Here is a 19,943-nt window from a genome sequence, read left to right as displayed (position 1 = left end):
TGCTCCCTCCCTTCCACCTCCGCCTGCAATTGAAAATAGAGTAGGGGACAGTTCACATCTGTCTTTGCCCCTACTGCACCCCAATATCTGGGACGATTCTGGCACACAGCAGGAGCTCAATAAATATTGGTCAACTGAAAAAATGGCAAGTGTCCAATGAATTGTGGCAGATCCTAGCCTCAGTCATCAGAAACTTTCTGTTTGGGACTTCCCTGGTGGCCCAGTGGTTGGGACTCAGCGTTTTCACTGGGGCGGCCCAGGTTTGGTCGTTGGTCAGGGAACTAAGATCCTATAAGACATGCTGCAGGGTCAAAAAGAAGAGAAAAAAAGGGAAACCATCTCTTCCCTTGACCCCACCCCAACGAAGAATCTAATCTTTCCGGATTTCACTTCACGGGGAGAAGGCCAGTCCAGGAGCAGATCCTCGACAAAATCTGAGTCAGCTACTAAAATAGGAAATGGTGCGTGACAGCCTGGCTGACTCACACCAGGCCCGCCCTTTGGGGCGGCTGGTGGAAGAAAGGGCATGCTAAGTCAGTGTTCAAATCCTGCTGTTGGGCCAGAGAAGGCCTACACGCCTGACCCATATACACCCTTCCTGGGCTGGTCTTCATTTCCTCCCTCGGAAATCCGACTATGGCATTGCAATCTCCCCATTTACAATCAGTGTGGCTTTGGGGCCAGAATTCACCTCTCTCAGCCTCGGTTTTCCCCATCTGCAAAATGGGCCCAGTAACAAAATCTTTTATTCCGGGAGGAGGGTCAATTTTTTTTTTTTTTTGGCTACACCGCAGGGCATGTGGGATCTTATTTCCCTGACCGGGGATGGAAACCACATCCCATCCAGTGGCTATTGCAGTCTTAACCACTGGACCACCCTGAAAGTCCCAGGGAGGTCATTTTTGAGGATTAGAATGTTTACATATGTAAAGCCTCCAGAATGGATAAATGGTAAGTGCTCAACAAACGTTAATTCTATTCTTATTCTCAATAGAGAATAAGAGACCCTTAAAAAGATTAATCCCCTTCATACCAGACACGAAGTTAACAAGTACTTACACTGTCCCTGGTATTTCACTGCAATCGCCCATGATCTGCTGATGACCTTGGAACAATGGCCTCATAAACCCATTTCACAGATGAAAAAGCAGAGACTCAAGAGAGGTGAAGGCACTTGTACAAGAATACACAGTGTGATCTGAGCCCAGCCTTCAAGGTGAGAGCATCAATGCAGACCCCTTCTTCCCCGAAAAAGGGCTGCAATAGAAACAGCCAAATGCACTCTCAACGTGTTTTCTCCCCACCTTCTCTAGCATTAGAACCAACACTCTTGGCAAAGCACATGGCCCATGAGAAGATTATATCTCCCAGCTTCCCTTGCAGCTGGGGATGGTCCACGCAACTACATCCTGACCAATGAAGTGAAACCAAATTTTCAGCCCCTGTTCCTCTTATGGCAATAGTAGCCACCTGTTTTTTGTTTTGCTTTTGGCCACACAGCATGGCATGTGGGATCTCAGTTCGCTGACAAGGTATGGAACCCGTGCCCCCTGCATTGGAAGCAGAGAGTCGTAACCACTGGACCACCAGGGAAGTCCCACTAGCCACGTTTTTATCTTGACAAATGGCAAGGAGCAGGCCTTCCCGAGTACAATGATGCTATCAAAGCATTCAATAAATATTTATTACAATTGAAACATCATGCTCATACCCCCAGCTCATTCCCCATCACCACCATTAGAGAGAGGGGAAGAGAGAGAATTTGTAAACTCATATCCAGTCTGGACACCTCCAGTTCCAGTGGGACACGACTGAGCAACTTCACTTTCACTTTTCACTTTTATTCACTGGAGAAGGAAATGTCAACCCACTCCAGTGTTCTTGCCTGGAGAATCCCAGGGACGGGGGAGCCTGGTGGGCTGCCGTCTATGGGGTCGCACAGAGTCAGACACGACTGAAGCGACTTAGCAGCAGCAGCAGCAGGGCCAGAAAGTCATGGGGCCCATTTTGCCCTATTTCCTGAGATGGAAGTTCTCCCCTGCAGTGTCCTGAAAGTAGCAAACAACCCTGTGTTCCACCGCCCCCTAGAGATGAAGGGGGGTGGTCAAAGTCGAGGTCATCAGGTCCAGTCACTAGGTCATTCTGTTTCCCGTGTGTTGTCCTCGGGTGCCTGGGTCCCTCTCTGATTCCACATGTGGTTGTTGACCCCCAGCTGTACCATCTGTGCATGGTGTATGATGAGAGGCTGGAGCCCAGGGCTCTGAGGGCGCGCAGGTGGTGCCTGTGAGAAGTCCGGGGGCTGTGGGCAGGCCGGTGGGGGTTGCTGGAAGGTCGGCGGGGGTTGCGGAAAGGTCGGTGGGGGTTGCGGGAAGGTCGGCGGGGGTTGCGGGAAGATCGGTGGGGGCGTGCCCCCCAGCCAAGGAGGAAGGGGAGGTGGCTGATGACCGGGCAGGGTGGGAAAGGATGATGGTGGGGTTCCTAGGGACCCCTGTCCCTCAAAGGGCAGCTGAGTCCCAAATGGCATGTAGTTCGCCAAAGCAACCTGGAGCTTCTCCACCTGCGTCTGGTAGGCCAGGTAGCTATGGACGTAAGCCGAGTACGCCGCGCCCCATGCCGCTGCGTGCTGCCGCTCACTTTCCAGCTGTTGGCTCTGTTCCCGCAGTGCCCGGGCATCCTGTTCCTTCCTCCACTTGGCCTTGCGGGCCCGCAGCATCTGGGGCTTGAAGGTGTTGGTCACCTTCCTGGCGAAGATCTTGGAGTGCTCGTCCAGCAACACCAGGCCGGTAAGCAGGCTAGACGTGCTGGGGCTGAGCTGGGCCAGGGAACTCTCTAGGGGCAGGAAGGGAATCACGCAGTCCTGCCATCCGTGGCGCGTGAGGCTGCTCATCAGAGACTGGTTCGTCTGATGCTGGCTCAGGCGGCAGTCAAAGTTGGAGGTGAGCAGCAGGATGATGAATGCCGAGTGGTCTAGAGCATCCTGCAGGCAGTGCAGCTCGCCACGCCCGGGCACCTGGAAATCCTCGCAGAACGTGGCCCCATCGTGCACGCCTAGCGCCTCCAGCCTCTCGCGCACTCGCAGTGCAATGTGCTCGTCTGCACTGGCGTGGAGCACCACAAAGTTATAGAATTTCTGCTCGGACGACTCCAGCTCCGGAGGAGGGGGCTCTGGGTTCCAGATGGTCGGGTGAGCCTTAGGAGAGGTCGGGTGAGCCTTAGGAGAGGTCGGGTGAGCCTTAGGAGGGGTCGAGTGGGCCTTAGGAGGGGTCGGGTGAGCCTTAGAAGGGGTCGGGTGAGCCTTAGAAGGGGTCGAGTGAGCCTCAGGAGGGGTCGATGGAGAAGGAAAGGGAGACGTCGATGCGGAAGGAAAAGACGGGGATGTTTGGGGCACGGAAGGAGTCGGTGTGCGTGGCTGAGCCGACAGGTAAGCGGTGTCTTCCTCTGAAAGTTGGACTGGCGTCTGATCTGTGACTAGGCAGTCGTTTTTGGAAGGCGAGGGGAGAGATTTCGGGGCTGCTGGCACATCCGTACACTCCACCGGATAGTGGGCACTGATTTCCGGAACTTCCGGTGGGTCGTGCGGGCTGGCGGGGCAGGCATCGGTGGTCACCTCGGGAAGCCCGGGGCCTGGGCTGCTCAGCCGCACCGGGGAGTCGGCAGCCTCCACCGATGGGGGCCAGCTCATTTCCTCGGGTTCCTGGCAACCCATAGGGGCAGGCTCGGGCACCACACTGGCCTGGGGATGGTCACACAGCTTGCTGGGCCCGTGGTGGCTGTGGTGCACGCTGAGGAGGGCCATGGTGGGCGACTGACTGATTTCCAAGTTGCTGCCCAGGGAGGCCGGGCTGCCAGTGGATCTCAGGGAACACGCTGTGCTCCAGCCGGAAAGATGCTCTATGGGCCGCGGGTCGCTGCGCGTCCGGGAAAGTGAGGCCGAGGACGGCGGGAGGCAGCCCAGATCGGAACGCAGTGTTTGGACTCCTCCCAGATCCCCAAGGACGTCCCACCCGCACCGGTCCCGGGCCTCTTCCTGGAGCTCCCCCAGCTGGAGGTCGTCCCTGGATCTGAAAGCCCGGAGGGCTGCCCGGTAGGCCTCCTCCCGCATAGTCGCGGGACAAAGCTTCTCCTCGGTGAGAAGGTGGTACACCCTGGCAACGGCCCAGGACAGGTCTGGGGGCTCCTCTGGAGTCTCGGTACTGTCCACACCAGCCCACTGGCGGGCCACCAGTTGGGCCACCGCATCCGCCTTCAGCGCCTCCAGGGAGATCCTGGCCTCGGTCTCCTGGCCCAGCTTCAGGAGCACCATGGCGTGCAGGAGGTACGCCCCACGGCAGCCAGGCCTCAGGGTCTTCAGTTTGTGCTTAAGATACAAGAGCTTGTCCTGACCCGCGGCGCCTAGAATGTCAAAGGCGCCAGAGAGCGAAGGGCCGGTGCAGGCCATGGGCTCAGGTGGGCGTAGCCTCCAGCGGCTGCGGGAGAAACACTGGATGATGAAGTCATGTTCCGCACGCCGCCCCGCTGCGCTGCAGGCCCGGTGTCTCCACCCTGCTCACGGGCACCAGGACCCCTGGGGGCTGTAGAACTGACCTGTGAAGCAGAAAGACATGCTTATCACCAGAAAGGGGGCTCTGAGAGGCAGTACAGACGTCACCCCCCCGCCCCCAATGCCACCAAAACCCAGCAAACCCGGACTGCCATGGTGGTCCAGTGGTTCAGAATCTGCCCTGCAATGCAGGGGATGTGGGTTCGATCCCTGATTGGGGAACTAAGATTCCACGTGCAGCAGAGCTACTGAGCCCAGGCTCTAAAGCCCAAGTGCCACAATTGGAAAGTCTGCAGGCAAGAATACTGGAGTGGGTAGCCATTCCCAGGAAGATCCTCTGGAGAAGGAAATGGCTACCCACTCCAGTATCTTTGCCTGGAGAATCCCACGGACAGAGGAGCCTGGCAGGCTACATTCCATGAAGTGGAAAAGGGTCAGACATGACTGAGCAACTAATATTTTTTCCATTCACAGAGGGAAAAGGTAAGCCAGAGAAGTGAAGTCATTTGCCCCAAGTCACAGCCAGTGAGAGATCTGGGGTTTGTTAGTTGTTTGTTCGATATTTTCCACATGGCATAGGAGATTTTAGTTCCCCAGCCAGGGATGGAACCTGCGCCCCCTTGAGTGAAAGCACAGAGTCTTAACCATTGGACTGCCAGAGAAATCCCAGACCTGGGATTTGAACCCCAGCTGTCTGGTTCCAGAGGCTGGGGCTAATGTGCTTAACCACAAGACTATACTGCCTATTAGGATGGTAATAAGCCCACTTATGGGAGTGTTTCAGGGAGCTGAGTAGCGTTAACATATGGAAAGTTCTGAGTCCCATGAATGGAAGCCAGCAGGCACTCAATACCTGTCACTCAGGAAGTCAGTCTCCTAGGTGACACCAGTGACCCCACATCCTGGTATTCACAGTCTGGGGTGGTCCTTCCAATGTGGTCCTAGAGTTCTGTGAGTTTGATAGAATGTGGCAGAAGTGATGAGGCATTACTTGTGACATTGGTTATGAAAGACACTGGCTTGGGATTTCCCTGGCAGTCTGGTGGTTAAGATTCTGCATTTCCATTGCAGGGAGTGTGAGTTCAATCCCTAGTTGGAGAACTAAGATGGCACATGCCATATGGTACAGCCAAAATAAATAAAATGTTTTAAAATAAATAAAAGACACTGGCTTCCTTCTTAGTCATTCTCTCTGTCACTCTGTCAGGGGCAAACCATGATATAAAGGGCCCACCTGGGGAGGAACTGAGGCTTCTCACCACCAGCCACTAAACCACCACCGCCACCAAACAGTGGTTCAGAGAGAAAAGTCAATTGTGACTAAACCACCACCACCACCAGCCACATGGGGGTGCCAGTCTCAGAATCCAGCCCCAGCTGAGTCTTCAGATGATGCAGCCAGGAAGACAGCCTGACTGCAGGTTCATCAGAGACCTAGAGACAGAACCATCCAGCTCATCTGACCCCCAGATTCCTAATATTCAGAAACTGTGTGAGATAATAAATGTTTGTGTTTTGAAGCCACATAGTTCTGGGGTAATTTGTTATGTAGCAATAGCTAACTGATACATGTTTCATTATTACTATGAAGTTAATCATGACCAAGGGTCAGGTCTATGACTAACACTGCTGCCGAGCCTTTGGAGGCTCTTTCCTCTTCTCTCCATTTCTTGAAAAATGCCAAGTTGGTTCCCACCACAGGCTCTTTTCACACACCATTCCGTCTTCTTGGAGCACCCAGACCTTTGCCTGGGTGACCCAAATCTCATCCTCAGCCCCCAGGTACAATGACACCACCTCAGGGAGCCCTCGGTAACCACCCTGGCTCTCTATCCCAGTCTGTCTTCTCCATGTCCCCCCACAACAGAACTGGCCACTGGGTGACCTTTTCCTGTGTGTTAAACCTTTTACATTTTCTGTCTGCCTCACAACCACCAGCTTTCCTGATAGCTGAGTTGGTAAAGAATCTGCCTGCAATGTAGGAGACCCCAGTTCAATTCCTGGGTCGGGAATATCCGCTGGAAAAGGGATAGGCTACCCACTTCAGTATTCTTGGGCTTCCTATGGCTCAGCTGGTAAAGAATCTACCTGCAATACAGGAGACCTGGGTTTGATCCCTGGGTTGGGAAGATCTCTGGGAGAAAGGCATGGTAACCCACTCCGGTATTCTTGTCTGGAGAATCCCCATGGATAGAGGAGCCTGGTGGGCTACAGTCCATGAGGTCGCAAAAAGTTGGACATGACTGAGTGACTAAGCACAGCACAGCACAGCCAGGGCAGGAGACACATGTTCAATCTTTGGTCCAGGAAGATCCCACGTGCCTCAGAGCACTTAAGCCCTTGGGCTGCAACTACTGAAGCCTGAGTGCCTAGAGCCTGCGCTCCGCAACAAGAGAAGCCACCTCAATGAATAACCCTGGCACTGCAGCTACAGAGTGGCCCCCGCTTGGCACAACTAGAGGATGCCCCCGTGCAGCAACAAAGACCCAGTGCAGCCAAAAATAAATAAAAAAAGAAAACAGGCAAAGAGGGACTTTCCTCATGGTCCAATGGTTAGGACTCAGCACTTCCACTTGCAGGGGAGCCTGGGTTTGATCCCTGGTCAGGGAACTAAGGGCTTCCCAGGTGGCACTAGTGATAAAGAACCCACCTGCAATGCAGGAGACCCAGGAGACTTGGGTGTGATCCCTGGGTCGGGAAGATCCCCTGGAAGAGGGCATAGCAACCCACTCCAGTACTCTTGCCTGGAGAATCCCATGGACAGAGGAGCCTGGTGGGCTACAGTCCACGGGGGTCACAAAGAGTCAGACACAGTGGAAGCAACTTAGCACAGCACAGCACAGCAGCCCAGGGAACTAAGATCCCATAAGCCACGTGGTGTGGCAAAAAAAAAAAAAAAGGCAGGCATGGAGAGAAGGTTTCTCCCAAGGGCACAGAACAAGACACCATGAAAAGTGTCCCAAACCCCCAAATTTAAGTCCCCAGGTGCTCAAGGTATATCACGTTCAGACCTGTATAAATGCACAGCCTCACTCCCAGTCCAGGGGGCTAAGAACACATTCTTTGCCCCTCAACTATGCCTACTTCCTGTTCCACCCTGGTGCCCAGGATGAGAACCGCACCCCTGCAAGAGCCAAAACCAGTGCATCTCCACCACGGACAACTCTATCCCCACAGGGGACACTTGGCAACATCTGGGGACAGTTCTGGTTGTCACAACTGCATCAAAGGAGGCTCCTGGCATTGGGTCGGTGGGTGCCAGGGACGCAGCTCAATATTCCACAGCACCCAGGATGACCCCCTGTCCCCAAGAGAATGACCTGGCCCTACATGCTGCTAAGCCCTGACGTGGAGGAACCCTGGTCTGGATCAAGAGCTGATTCATCCATCAATCCCCTTGACTGACAAATCACACACGTCACTGTATAAATGCCTCAGCATTTTTTTTTTTTTTTTGCAAATTCATTTTGAGCAAATGTCATAGGGCCCAGGACAAAGGTCAATGATTCCAGGAAAGCCAGGCACAGAGCAGAGAGAGCCAGAGGGTGGAGGGTTGAGGGAGACGTGACTGAGCAGAGTGGGCAGAGGAGAAGTGGCCAAGAAGGGGCAGAGGGTGAGGCGGTGCTGGGGGAAACCCACGAGGAGGTGAGCAGCTGTCGGGTTGTTTTTGAAAATTGAAGCAGCCTGACATGTTGAAATGCTTATGGGGATGGAGAAATAACAGAGAGCCCCCAAAATGGCGCTGACTTCCTAGTGGGGCGGACAAGTGGTCAACAGAGACATGAGTGAAATTCACGGTATATCACATTTATACTGTATAAATGCCACAGAGAAACAAGGAGGGGAGGAGGGTCATGGACTCCACGAATCAAGGGGTGGGTGTGTGCAGTTTTGTTTTGTTTTTAATATGTATTTATTTGGCTGCACCAGGTCTCAGTTGCGGCATGTGGGATCTACTTCCCTGACCTGGGACCCCTGCTCTGGGAACATGGAGTCTCAGCAACTGGAGCACAAGGGAAGTTCCGTGCGCAGTTTTAAACAACGTGGTTTAGGAAGGTCTTGATGAGAAGAGAGATTTCAACAGGACACAAACATGTGGAGAAAGTCACCCATCGAACATCTGAGGGAAGAGAGATTCAGGCAGAGGGAATAGCCTGTGCAAAGGCCCTGAGGCTGGACTGTGTCTGGTGTGTTGGAGGAGCACTGAGGAGGCCTGTGTAGCTGAAGCAGACTGAGCAAGGAGGAGAGAGGGAGGAGGGGAGGGCAGGCAGGGGACGGGCAGGTCATGCAGGGTCTTGTGGGTCTCGGGGTGTGGGGGAGAGGGCACTTGGGCTTTAACTTGAAAACCTAGAACCACCTCAACCTGTCTAAATGCGGTGGCCTTGCCTCATGCGTATTGCCAAGAAGACAAATGGGCTCAGCGGAACCACATTTGCTAACATTTCAAGACAAGCCAGAAATGCAGATTTTCAGGAATCTGCTGAGTTGTGCCAAGTTAGCAATCGATTCAGATATTTTTAAGAGACCTGGTGAGCTTAAAAAAAAAAAAAAGCAAGCCATTGTGCCATCCACAGACTAAAAACTCTAAACATATTTATTGCAAGTAATAAAGGAAGTCTGTGAAGAGGAGGAAAGTATATATACATAACATTCATTTATTCATTCAAGACGTAATTTTCCAGCATTTGCCATGTATTGAACACTACTGATCATATCAGGACAGAAAGAATAAAAAAGGAATACTCTTTCCTCTTGGAGCTGACAATCCAGTCCAATTTATATTGTATATAAAATACTATTATTATGTATAATATATGACAAAAGCAAAGCGACAAAACCACTTCTGTCCACTAGACTGAAGGTCAACATTTCAGTGCTTCATTTGTCAATAGTAAAGGGATTTCCCTGGCAGTCCCTTGGCTAAGACTCCAAGCTCTCAATACAAGGGCCCAGGTTCAATCCCTGGACAGGGAACTAGATCCCACATGCCGCAACTAAGACCCAGCACGACCAAATAAATAATATATAAAGAAATATATTTTTTTAAATAGAGTCATAACTATAAAAAGGAGAACAAGTATTGCTTATGTGCTTCCTTGGTTTCTGAATTATTTTTCCATAAAAACTAAATATGAGCCATATATTACTGCAAAGAGTTCCTTTTTTCTTTTCATAAATGTTTTTACTTCTGTCAAAAGCAAATATATGGCAACAAAGTAGGTATATGTATATAAAAAAATGCACGCTCAGTTGTGTCCAAATCTTTGTGACCCCATGGACTGTAGCCCACCAGGCTCCTCTGTCCATGGGATTTTCCAGGCAAGAATACTGGAGTGGGTTGCCATTTCCTTCTTCAGGGGATCTTCCTGATCCAAGGATCAAACCTGGGTCTTCTGCATTGGCAGACAGATTCTTCACCACTGAGCCACCTGGGAAGCCATATATATACATAATACACACACAAGTGTATTTATTTGCGCCACATGTGGGACCTTAGTTTTCCCAACCAGGGATCAACCCTGCACCCCCTGCAGTGGAAGCGCAGAGTCGCAACCACTGGACCACCAGGGAAGTCCCAACCTAGTATATTATATTTCTTAATTGCCACACTGTCCTTCCTGCGGTCCTTCAAACTTGCCAGACACGGTCCTATCTCAGGGCCTTTGCACGGGCTGCTCCTCTGCCTAGAACACTGTGTATCCCCTGGTATCCCCACAGCTCACTCCCTCTTCTCCGTCAGATTTTAAGCCTGCCCCGATGACACTGTGTTCAACTGCCTAGGACAGGGGTCACAAAACCCAGCCCACAGGCTGTTTTAATGGAGCTGTCCTGGAACACAGGCGCGCTCACTCATTGACCTGGGGCCCAGGGCTGCTTTCCGCTGAGCAGCTGCCACAGAGATCATGTAGCCCCTACAGATGACAATAGATACTCTCATCCTTTCCAGAAAGAGTCTGCCAACACCTGGGCTACAAAAGAGGTATAAGATTTTTCTTTTTCCATTCCACGGAGGGGCAAACTTCGATTGCACAGTTAGGGATGGGCAGAACAGTGCGATACCACTGGTGTTTCTCATCCTAGAACCAAAATGCCTGTCACTGGAGCCCAAATGGGCTTCCCAGGTGGCGCTAGTGATAAAGAACCTGCCTGTCAACGCAGGAGGCATGAGAGACGCGGGTTCATTCCCTGGGTCAGAAAGATCCCCTGGAGGAGGAAATGACAACCCACTCCTCTTGCCTGGAGAATCCTATGGACAGAGGAGCCTGCTGGGCTACAGTCTGTAGGATCGAAAAGAGCTGAATATGACTGAAACACACACTGGCCCATATAATTATTATGGAGCATAACTGGTTGTGTTTGTTTGTTTGTTTTGGCCTTGCCATGCAGCATTCAGAATCTTAGTTCCCTGACCAAGCACTGAATCCCTGCTCCCTGCGCTGGAAGCACAGTCTTAACCACTGGACCACCAGGGAATCCTAACTGGCTGTCAGTAGTTGAATTGGGTCCCCCTCCCCAAGTTTAGATGTTAAAACTCTAACCCCTAGGACCTCAGGATGTTACTACAGTGGAGACGGGATCTTTACAGAGGTAATCAGGTAAAAATGAGGTCACTAGCTGCTGCTGCTGCTAAGTCGCTTCAGTCATGTCCGACTCTGTGCGACCCCAGAGACGGCCGCCCACCAGGCTCCCCCATCCCTGGGATTCTCCAGGCAAGAACACTGGAGTGGGTTGCCATTTCCTTCTCCAATGCATGAAAGTGAAAAGTGAAAGTGAAGTCGCTCAGTCGTGTCCAACTCTTAGTGACCCCATGAACTGCAGTCTACCAGGCTCCTCCGTCCATGGGATTTTCCAGGCAAGAGTACTGGAGTGGGTTGCCATTGCCTTCTCCAGAAGTCATTAGGGTGGGGCCCTAATCCATTAAGTGTGTGTGTGTGTGCGCAGGCGCACACTCGCGCACGCTCAGTCACTCAGTCGTGTCCTACTCTTTGCAACCCCACGGACTGTAGCCTGCCAGGCTCCTCTGTCCATGGGATTCTCCAAGCAAGAATACTGAAGTGGGTTTCTGTTTCCTTCTCTAGAGGGTCTTCCCACCCAGAAATCAAACCTAGGTCTCCTGCATCTCTTGCATTGCAGGTAGATTCTTTATCACTGAGCCACTTGGGAAGCCCAATCCAATAAGACTGGTGTCCTTATAAAACGGGATTAGGACACAGACACCCCAGACAGAGGATCTCTTGAGGACACAGAGAGAGAAGACAGCCATTTGCAAGCCAAGGAGAGAGGCCTCAGAGGGAACCAGCCCTGCCTACACCATCACCTTGGACTTCCAGCTTCCAGACCATGAGAGTATAAATTTCTGGTATTTAAGCCCCACACCTGAGGGACTTTGTTATGGCAGTCCCAGCTTTGTGTGGCTACTGAGCACTGGAAATGTGGCTACAAGTTGCCAGGGAGAAAGTAAATATTACATTTTATTCAATTTTAACAGCCAAATTTGGCCTTGGAGTACAGAATGAAGCAGGGCAAAGGCTAATAGAGTTCTGCCAAGAGAATGCACTGGTCATAGCAAACACCCTCTTCCAACAACACAAGAGAAGACTTTACACATGGACCTCATCAGATGGTCGACACCGAAATCAGATTGATTATATTCTTTGCAGCCAAAGATGGAGAAGCGCTATACAGTCAGCAAAAACAACACTGGGAGATGATTGTGGCTCAGACCATGAACTCCTTATTGCCAAATTCAGACTGAAATTGAAGAAAGTGGGGAAAACCACTAGACCATTCAGGTATGACCTAAATCAAATCCCTTATGACTGACTATACAGTGGAAGTGAGAAATAGATTTAAGGGACTAGATCTGATAGACAGAGTGCCTGATGAACTATGGATGGAGGTTCGTGACACTGTACAGGAGACAGGGATCAAGACCATCCCCAAGAAAAAGAAATGCAGAAAAGCAAAATGGCTGTCTGGGGAGGCCTTACAAATAGCTGTAAAAAGAAGGGAAGTGAAAAGCAAAGGAGAAAAAGAAAGATATACCGATTTGAATGCAAATCCAAAGAATAGCAAGGAGAGATAAGAAAGCCTTCCTCAGCAATCAATGCAAAGAAATAGAGGAAAACAATAGAATGGGAAAGACTAGAGATCTCTTCAAGAAAATTAGAGATACCAAGGGAACATTTCATGCAAAGATGGGCTCAATAAAGGACAGAAATGGCAGGAACCTAACCGAAGCAGAAGATATTAAGAAGAGGTGGCAAGAATACACAGCAGAACTGTACAAAAAAGATCTTCACGACCCAGATAATCACGATGGTGTGATCACTGACCTAGAGCCAGACATCCTGGAATGTGAAGTCAAGTGGGCCTTAGAAAGCATCACTACGAACACAGCTAGTGGAGGTGATAGAATTCCAGTTGAGCTATTCCAAATCCTGAAAGATGACGCTGTGAAAGTGCTGCACTCAATATGCCAGCAAATTTGGAAAACTCAGCAGTGGCCACAGGACTGGAAAAGGTCAGTTTTCATTCCAATCCCAAAGAAAGGCAATGCCAAAGAATGCTCAAACTACCGCACAATTGCACTCATCTCACACGCTAGTGAAGTAGTGCTCAAAATTCTCCAAGCCAAGCTTCAGCAATACGTGAACCATGAACTTCCAGATGTTCAAGCTGGTTTTAGAAAAGGCAGAGGAACTAGAGATCAAATTGCCAACATCCGCTGGATCATGGAAAAAGCAAGAGAGTTCCAGAAAAACATCTATTTCTGCTTTATTGACTATGCCAAAGCCTTTGACTGTGTGGATCACAATCAACTGTGGAAAATTCTGAAAGAGATGGGAATACCAGACCACCTGACCTGCCTCTTGAGAAATCTGTATGCAGGTCAGGAAGCAACAGTTAGAACTGGACATGGAACAACAGACTGGTTCCAAATAGGAAAAGGAGGACGTCAAGGCTGTATATTGTCACCCTGCTTATTTAACTTCTATGCAGATTACATCATGAGAAATGCTGGGCTGGAAGAAGCACAAGCTGGAATCAAGATTGCTGGGAGAAATATAACCTCAGATATGCAGATGACACCACCCTTATGGCAGAAAGTGAAGAAGAACTAAAGAGCGTCTCTTGATGAAAGTGAAAGAGGAGAGTGAAAAAGTTGGCTTAAAGCTCAACATTCAGAAAACTAAGATCATGGCATCCGGTCCCATCATGGCATCCGGTCCCATCACTTCATGGCAGATTGATGGGGAAACAGTGGAAACAATGGCTGACTTTATTTTTTTGGACTCCAAAATCACTCCTTGGAAGGAAAGTTATGACCAACCTAGACAGCATATTCAAAAGCAGAGACATTACTTTGCCAACAAAGGTCCGTCTAGTCAAGGCTATGGTTGTTCCAGTGGTCATGTATGGATGGGAGAGTTGGACTATAAAGAAAGCTGAGCGCCAAAGAACTGATGCTTTTGAACTGTGGTGTTGGAGAAGACTCTTGAGAGTCCCTTGGACTGCAAGGAGATCCAACCAGTCCATCCTAAAGGAGATCAGTCCTGGGTGTTCATTGGAAGGACTGATGTTGAAGCTGAAACTCCAATACTTTGGCCACCTGATGCAAAGAGCTGACTCACTGGAAAAGATCCCGATGCTGGGAAAGATTGAGGGCAGGAGGAGAAGGGGACGACAGAGGATGAGATGGTTAGATGGCATCACCAACTCGATGGACATGGGTTTGGGTGGATTCCGGGAGGTGATGGACAGGGAGGCCTGGTGTGCTGTGGTTCATGGGGTCGCAAAGAGTCAGACATGACTGAGCGACTGAATTGAAATGAAAATGGAAAAGTTGGGCAGTGTGAAAAAAGAAAAAATTTCACCCCGTTAAACCCAACTTTGTTTCAGTAGGCTCAGATTTCACTTAAACTATATACATATATATATATATATAAGTGTTTGAATTGAGATCTGAAAAAATACATACCAGATCTTGAAGAATTAGTACAAGAATGGGACTTCCCTGGTGGTCCAGTGGTCAAGACTCTGTGCTCCCAAGGCAGAGGGCCTGGGTTTGATACCTGGTGAGGGAACTAATGTCCTAAGACCCAGTGCAGCCAGATAAATAAATATTAGGGGGGAAAAAAAAGAATTAGCATGAGAAAAGGTATGTAAGGAGCACAGATGGACGGGAACCCAGGCTGCCCGAATCTAAACTCATTAACCCTGTGGTCTCCAAAGTGTATCACCAGAGATTCCAGCTTCCATGGACCTGGTTACATGGCCTGAGAAACAGATTTATCTAGTTATAATTAAAATAGCCCATGCAATGAGCTCATGGCCAGAGTAGTCCTGGAGGAAAGTGGAAGACAGACAACTTGCTATAATGCAGGCACAAGTGAGCAGTAAGAAAAAGGCAAAGGGAATACTTTCTCCTACCTTCGATGTGAGTTACCATCATCGACAGAATGGATCAAAAGGACAACAATCTTACTTTCAGATGGGCCCCCAAGTCAGCCAAAACTTATGGAAATATCAAAATTACTTGCAGTTTGACCCTTGGATCAACTTTCTTTCCACCTCTCAGTGGCTCCTAGAAACAGCTGTGTGTGTAGTAACTTAAAAAGAAAAAAACCACAGGGGACTCTACTCAGTACTCTGTAATGACATATACAGGAACAGAAGCTTAAAAAAAAAACAACTGTCTATATGTATATGTAGAATTGACTCACTTTCCGGTATACCTGAAACTAACACAACATTGTAAATCAACTATACTCCAATAAAAATTAATTTTAAAAAAAGAAAAAAAATCAGACACGTGTTGACATGCACCCTCCAATTTTTAACTGATAAAGGGCAACAGCTGATAGAGTGTGAAGGATGGGACACGAGAGGGGCTGGACATTAAGTTCTATTTCATGCAGTGATCACTCCGAAAATTCAAGTTCAATACTTAGATCTGTGTCCTATTCTGAATTCAGGCCCTATGTCTATAAAATGTTAAAAGGAGGGACTTCCCTGGTGGTCCAGTGGTTAAGACTTCGCCTTCCAATGCTAGGTGTGTAGGTTCGATCCTCGGCTGGGGAGCTAAGATCTCACATAACCTCATGGCCAAAAGACCAAGATGTGAAACAGAAGCCATGTTGTAACACATTCAGTAGACTTTTAAAATGGTCCACATTTAAAAAAAAAATCTTAAAAAATGCTAAAAAGGAAAAATGAAACTTACCAACTCCCGACTACACCAGCAACAGTGTGAGAAGTCAATCTGAAATAGCTGCCAACGTTCAACAGAGAAGATTGTGTGTGAAACTCAGATGTTTTGGTTTCTCTTGGAATTTGGATGGCCAGCGAGACCCTGCCAGCTGCGCTGGTCTGGGAGCCAAAGGCTGCCCCCTTTTACAGATCACCCATCTGAAATGAGTCACCTCCAGGGCAACAGAGAGCAGTCAGAGAGAGAGTACCCTTGGGGTTCAGATCTCAGCTGTACTTCCCCCAGGTTATGACCTTGGGCTGGCCATATACACATCAGTGCCTCAGGCTCCTCCTCTGTGGATTGGGTACAAAGATAAGCCCTTCCTACGAGGGCTGCCATAGGTCTAATGAGTTAATCCATGTAGAGATGGTATAGACCAATGCCTGGGACATCCTGATGGCCCCATGAGCCTCCAAGTGAATGGTGACTGCCCCACCCTGGCCCCCCGCCCCAGCTGAGGCCCCGAGCCAGAGGCCCCTGCAGCAGAGGCTCAGGGCTGGGTTTGTGCAAAAGTACGCAGCACAGTCAGACTGAAAACCACCCAGGCACAACCACTCCTGCTTGCCCTCTTGGCAAATTGCCTAAAATCATACCCTCTTTCTTCTCCATCTCCCTGTCTGCCAGCCTAAGCCCAGACTCAGTGTCCCCTCCCTAGACACTGTCTCCCCCAGCGTGTTCCCCATCCACTCAACATGCCCTGCTCAGCGGTCACCCCAGCCTTCAGGAAACCTGGCTTTCATTCTGCCCTACTTTCCACGGCCTCCAGGGCAAAGTCCACTTCAAGCCTGACAGTGGGCACCTGGGCGGCAGGGGAGCAGCCACAAGAGTGGGGAACCTGGCTCTGCCACCTGCCAGCTTGTAGGAGCCTGTTTTTCAGCCTCAGTTTCCTTGTGTGTAAAACCGGCAGGAAAGGGGCCCTTGTCATGTGTGAGGGTTTAGAGTAACAATATAATAAAGCATTCCTTGGTGGTCCAGTGGTTAGGACTATGCACTCCCAATGCAGGGAGCCCAGGTTCAATCCCTAGTCAGGGAACTAGATTCCACACGCTGCAACTAAGATTTTTGCTTGCTGCAACTAAAGATCCTGCATGCTGCAACCAAGACCCAAGATCCTGGCTGCCTCAACTAAGACCTGGTACAGTGAAATAAATAGATATTTTTTTAAAAAGCTCCAAAGAGATATGGAAGTTAAAATATAACCAGACTATCTCTGGAAAACATGTAGGAGACTCAAAGGGCATTTATTCAATAAGTGTTTCTTCAGCACCTGCTATAGCCACACATTCTGCAAAGCAAAAGCCAACCCTGTGAGTTAAGACTACTTCAAAAACTGCCTGTTTACCAGGGGTAAAGGGAGGCACACACAAGCTGAGTGACTTGCCCAGGATCACACAGGTAGAAAGTAAAGAGGCAGGAATTTAAACCAGACAGCCTGGCTACAGGGTCCTTGCCTTTATTCATTGCGGGCGTTAGTTGCTAAGTCCTGTCCGACTCTGCGACCCCATGGACGGTAGCCCACCAGAATCCTCTGTCCATGGGATTCTCCAGGCAAGAATACTGGAGTGGGTTGCCATTCCCTTCTCCAGGGGAACTTCCGGATCCAGGGATCGAACCCGCATCTCCTGCATTGCAGGCAGATGCTTTACCATCTGAGTCATCAGAATAAAGCCCCCTTTATTCACTGAGCACCTACTATGTGCAGTCCCCTTCCCACGCCTGGATCTGAGGAATTATCAAGCCTGTCCACTAAAGAAGGGATCAGATACCTGCCCTCCGCACTTAGCACACACATGAGTCACAGTTTCTGCCCACTGTGGTTCCATGAGGACATTATTTGGCCCCTACTGTGTGCCCAACATACTGAACACTGTCTACTGGCACACAGCAGGTGCTCCATAAATGTTTGTTGAAGGATGAATGAATGGCCCTAATTCAGAGGAGAACACAGAAGCCCGGGGCAGGCTCTGGAGCCTGGGGCTTCCACCAATCTTCCCCCAAACTCTAGAACCCACACCTCAGCCTGCCCAGGTCACAGGGGGTGCCCCTCCCCCAAATCCCTGCTCAGCCACAAGGAGAGGGAAGGAGTGCAGGCGCCAAGAAGGTCTGGGGCCAGCCAGGCCCTGAGTGGTGCCAGCAGCCACAACTGAGCAGACCTGGATCCAATCCTGGGCCAGTACCAACTAACCTGGTACCCCACGGGGAGGTCTAGGGAGTGAGGAGCTGATCATTCCCGGAGACCCATCTGAATGGGATGGCACCCATCTGATGAATGAGACCCACTGAAAGAAGTGTGCTGCGCCTGGGAAAGGGTCCCTGAAGCCCCTGGAAAAAGTGGGGATTCAGTGCCCTGGAGGAGAGGGCGGTGTGAGTGGCGATCCCGGGGCGGGAGGAACCCGGGCTGGGGCAGAGAGAGCGCCCCGTTTGGAGAAGATATCAGAAAGGAGGAGGAGGAAAGGGGTATTGGAAGGGAAACAGAGCCTGCTGGGGAGGACTCCGGGTGTTGAGGAAGAGTAGGGGGGAGGAGGACTTGGGCCAGGGAGGGGAGCTGCAGCGTTGGGGCGGGGGACCTGAACATGCATCGCAAGGACGTTCAAAGCTCCCAACGAGGGCAGCTGGCCTTGACCCGTGGTGAGGGTTGCGGGGTGCCAGGCCCCCTGCCCATGCAGGCTTGCGGGGTTCTCCCATCCCCCCAGGCCCTCGCCCCTTCCTCACCTACCTGGGGTCGCGGGGGCGACCGGCCGCACTGCTCGGGTCCTCGGGGCGGATGTTGGTGGCCTGATGGCCTGGTGGCGATGCCCGCGGATGGCAGGGCGCGGAGGGCGCGCCTGTAGCCCCAGGCGCACGGCCTCCGCCCGCCCCTTCCGCGTCCGGCGAGGAGGGAGGAACCGGGTGAGATCACGCTTTCCCAGCGGGACAGGGAAAGTCCCTGAGGCGCCCCAGCGACGTCCTCTCTACCTCCCCGGCTGCCACGTAGACCGTATTTGGGGACCTCTGGGAGGCCCGAGCCCGGGAGACCACCACGGGGCTCCGCAGGGACAAAAACCCTGTCTGCGGGGACCCGCAGTCTAGTGAGAAAGAACCACAATTTAGTGCATCTCAATGGATAATTAATGTTTTCCAGGAAATGAACAAAAGGGATGGGATAATTGGGGACAGGGGTGAGAGTGGGAATCATGACCACCCTGGAGGGGTTTGGGGACGCTTTTGTGGTTGGAAGAGGGACAGACAGCATGATGGCATATATATATATATATATATATATATTTTTTTTTTTTGGCCGAGTCACCCAGCGGGATCTTAGTACCCTCAGCAGGGCTTGAACCTAGGCCCTCGTCAATGAAAGGGCAGAGTCGGAACCAGAGGACCGCCAGGGAATTTGCAAGAGGGCCTATCTTAAAGCCACAAACGTGACGTTTTAAAATTCACCGGGAGCAGAACTAACTAAAGCCTGTAACCAAAAACAAACAAACAAACAAAAAAAGTAATAAAAAATACATATAAAATTAAATTCACAGGGGTCCTAACCTTTTGGAAGGTCCTAGACCCAGGGCTTACATATCTATCTGGCACAATTAAACCACAGTGCTCAGAGCCAATCGTGCTCAGAGGGACCCATGAAAATGTTTTAATTTCTTTTAAAATCAGAAAGGAAAAAAATGTATAATCTAGCTTAAATTACATATGTCTTTAAACCAACACAGTTGTAAAATGTAATTTTTTTTTAAATGGAGGAAGGTGCCTACAAAAGCCATAAATAATACCTTCTACTGGGCCTCTTTGTCACCTGGAATCTCTTATCAAAATACCATTTGTTATAAAAAACAAACTTCTGGTTACCCAAAGGAAAAGGAGTGTGGGTGGGGTTAATCAGGAATTTAGGATTAATAGGTTCATGAGTGCTAAATTGCGTCAGTTGTGTCCGATTGTGCGACCCTATGGACTGCTGCCTGCCAACTATAGCCCACCAGGCTCTTCTGTCCATGGGATTCTCCAGGCAGAAATACTGGAGTGGGTTGCCTTGCCCTCCTCGAGGGGATCTTCCCAACCAGCTAATATGGTTCTACTGTAGAGCACAGGGAATTATGTTCAATATCGTGTAATAACCTATAATGGAAGAGAATCTGAAAAATATATGCATGTTTTTCAATT

The 19,943-nt window shown here is 50.2% G+C and overlaps 1 protein-coding gene and 1 non-coding gene across 4 annotated transcripts; one reads left to right on the top strand and one right to left on the bottom strand.

Moving 5' to 3' along the window:
- Nucleotides 1-1,649: 1,649 nt before the first annotated feature.
- On the bottom strand, nucleotides 1,650-18,680 carry TICAM1 (TIR domain containing adaptor molecule 1). Of its 3 annotated transcripts, XM_070793062.1 has the most exons (3): nucleotides 18,511-18,680; nucleotides 15,768-15,815; nucleotides 1,650-4,584 (listed from the first exon to the last, which is right to left on the bottom strand). In XM_070793062.1, the coding sequence occupies exon 3, from the start codon at nucleotides 4,436-4,438 to the stop codon at nucleotides 2,138-2,140; it is 2,301 nt and encodes a 766-aa protein (XP_070649163.1). In that variant the 5' UTR covers nucleotides 4,439-4,584; nucleotides 15,768-15,815; nucleotides 18,511-18,680; the 3' UTR covers nucleotides 1,650-2,137. The 3 variants fall into 3 exon arrangements, with proteins under 3 accessions (XP_070649163.1, XP_070649164.1, XP_019819974.2); XM_070793063.1 differs by lacking the exon at nucleotides 15,768-15,815 and having other exon boundaries at nucleotides 18,507-18,680; XM_019964415.2 differs by lacking the exon at nucleotides 15,768-15,815.
- Nucleotides 16,755-16,827, top strand: TRNAG-CCC (transfer RNA glycine (anticodon CCC)). Its single transcript has one exon. It is a non-coding gene; the product is annotated as a tRNA-Gly (tRNA).
- Nucleotides 18,681-19,943: the final 1,263 nt, after the last annotated feature.

Source organism: Bos indicus, chromosome 7, assembly GCF_029378745.1.
Source record: "Bos indicus isolate NIAB-ARS_2022 breed Sahiwal x Tharparkar chromosome 7, NIAB-ARS_B.indTharparkar_mat_pri_1.0, whole genome shotgun sequence".
Taxonomy (NCBI): Eukaryota; Metazoa; Chordata; class Mammalia; order Artiodactyla; family Bovidae; genus Bos; species Bos indicus.
This window is presented reverse-complemented; position numbering and strand designations above follow the sequence as displayed.

What these genes read in the sequence shown, in the direction of transcription:
- TICAM1 (XM_070793063.1), bottom strand. Translation starts at nt 4,438, where the DNA reads ATGGCCTGCACCGGCCCTTCGCTCTCTGGCGCCTTTGACATTCTAGGC.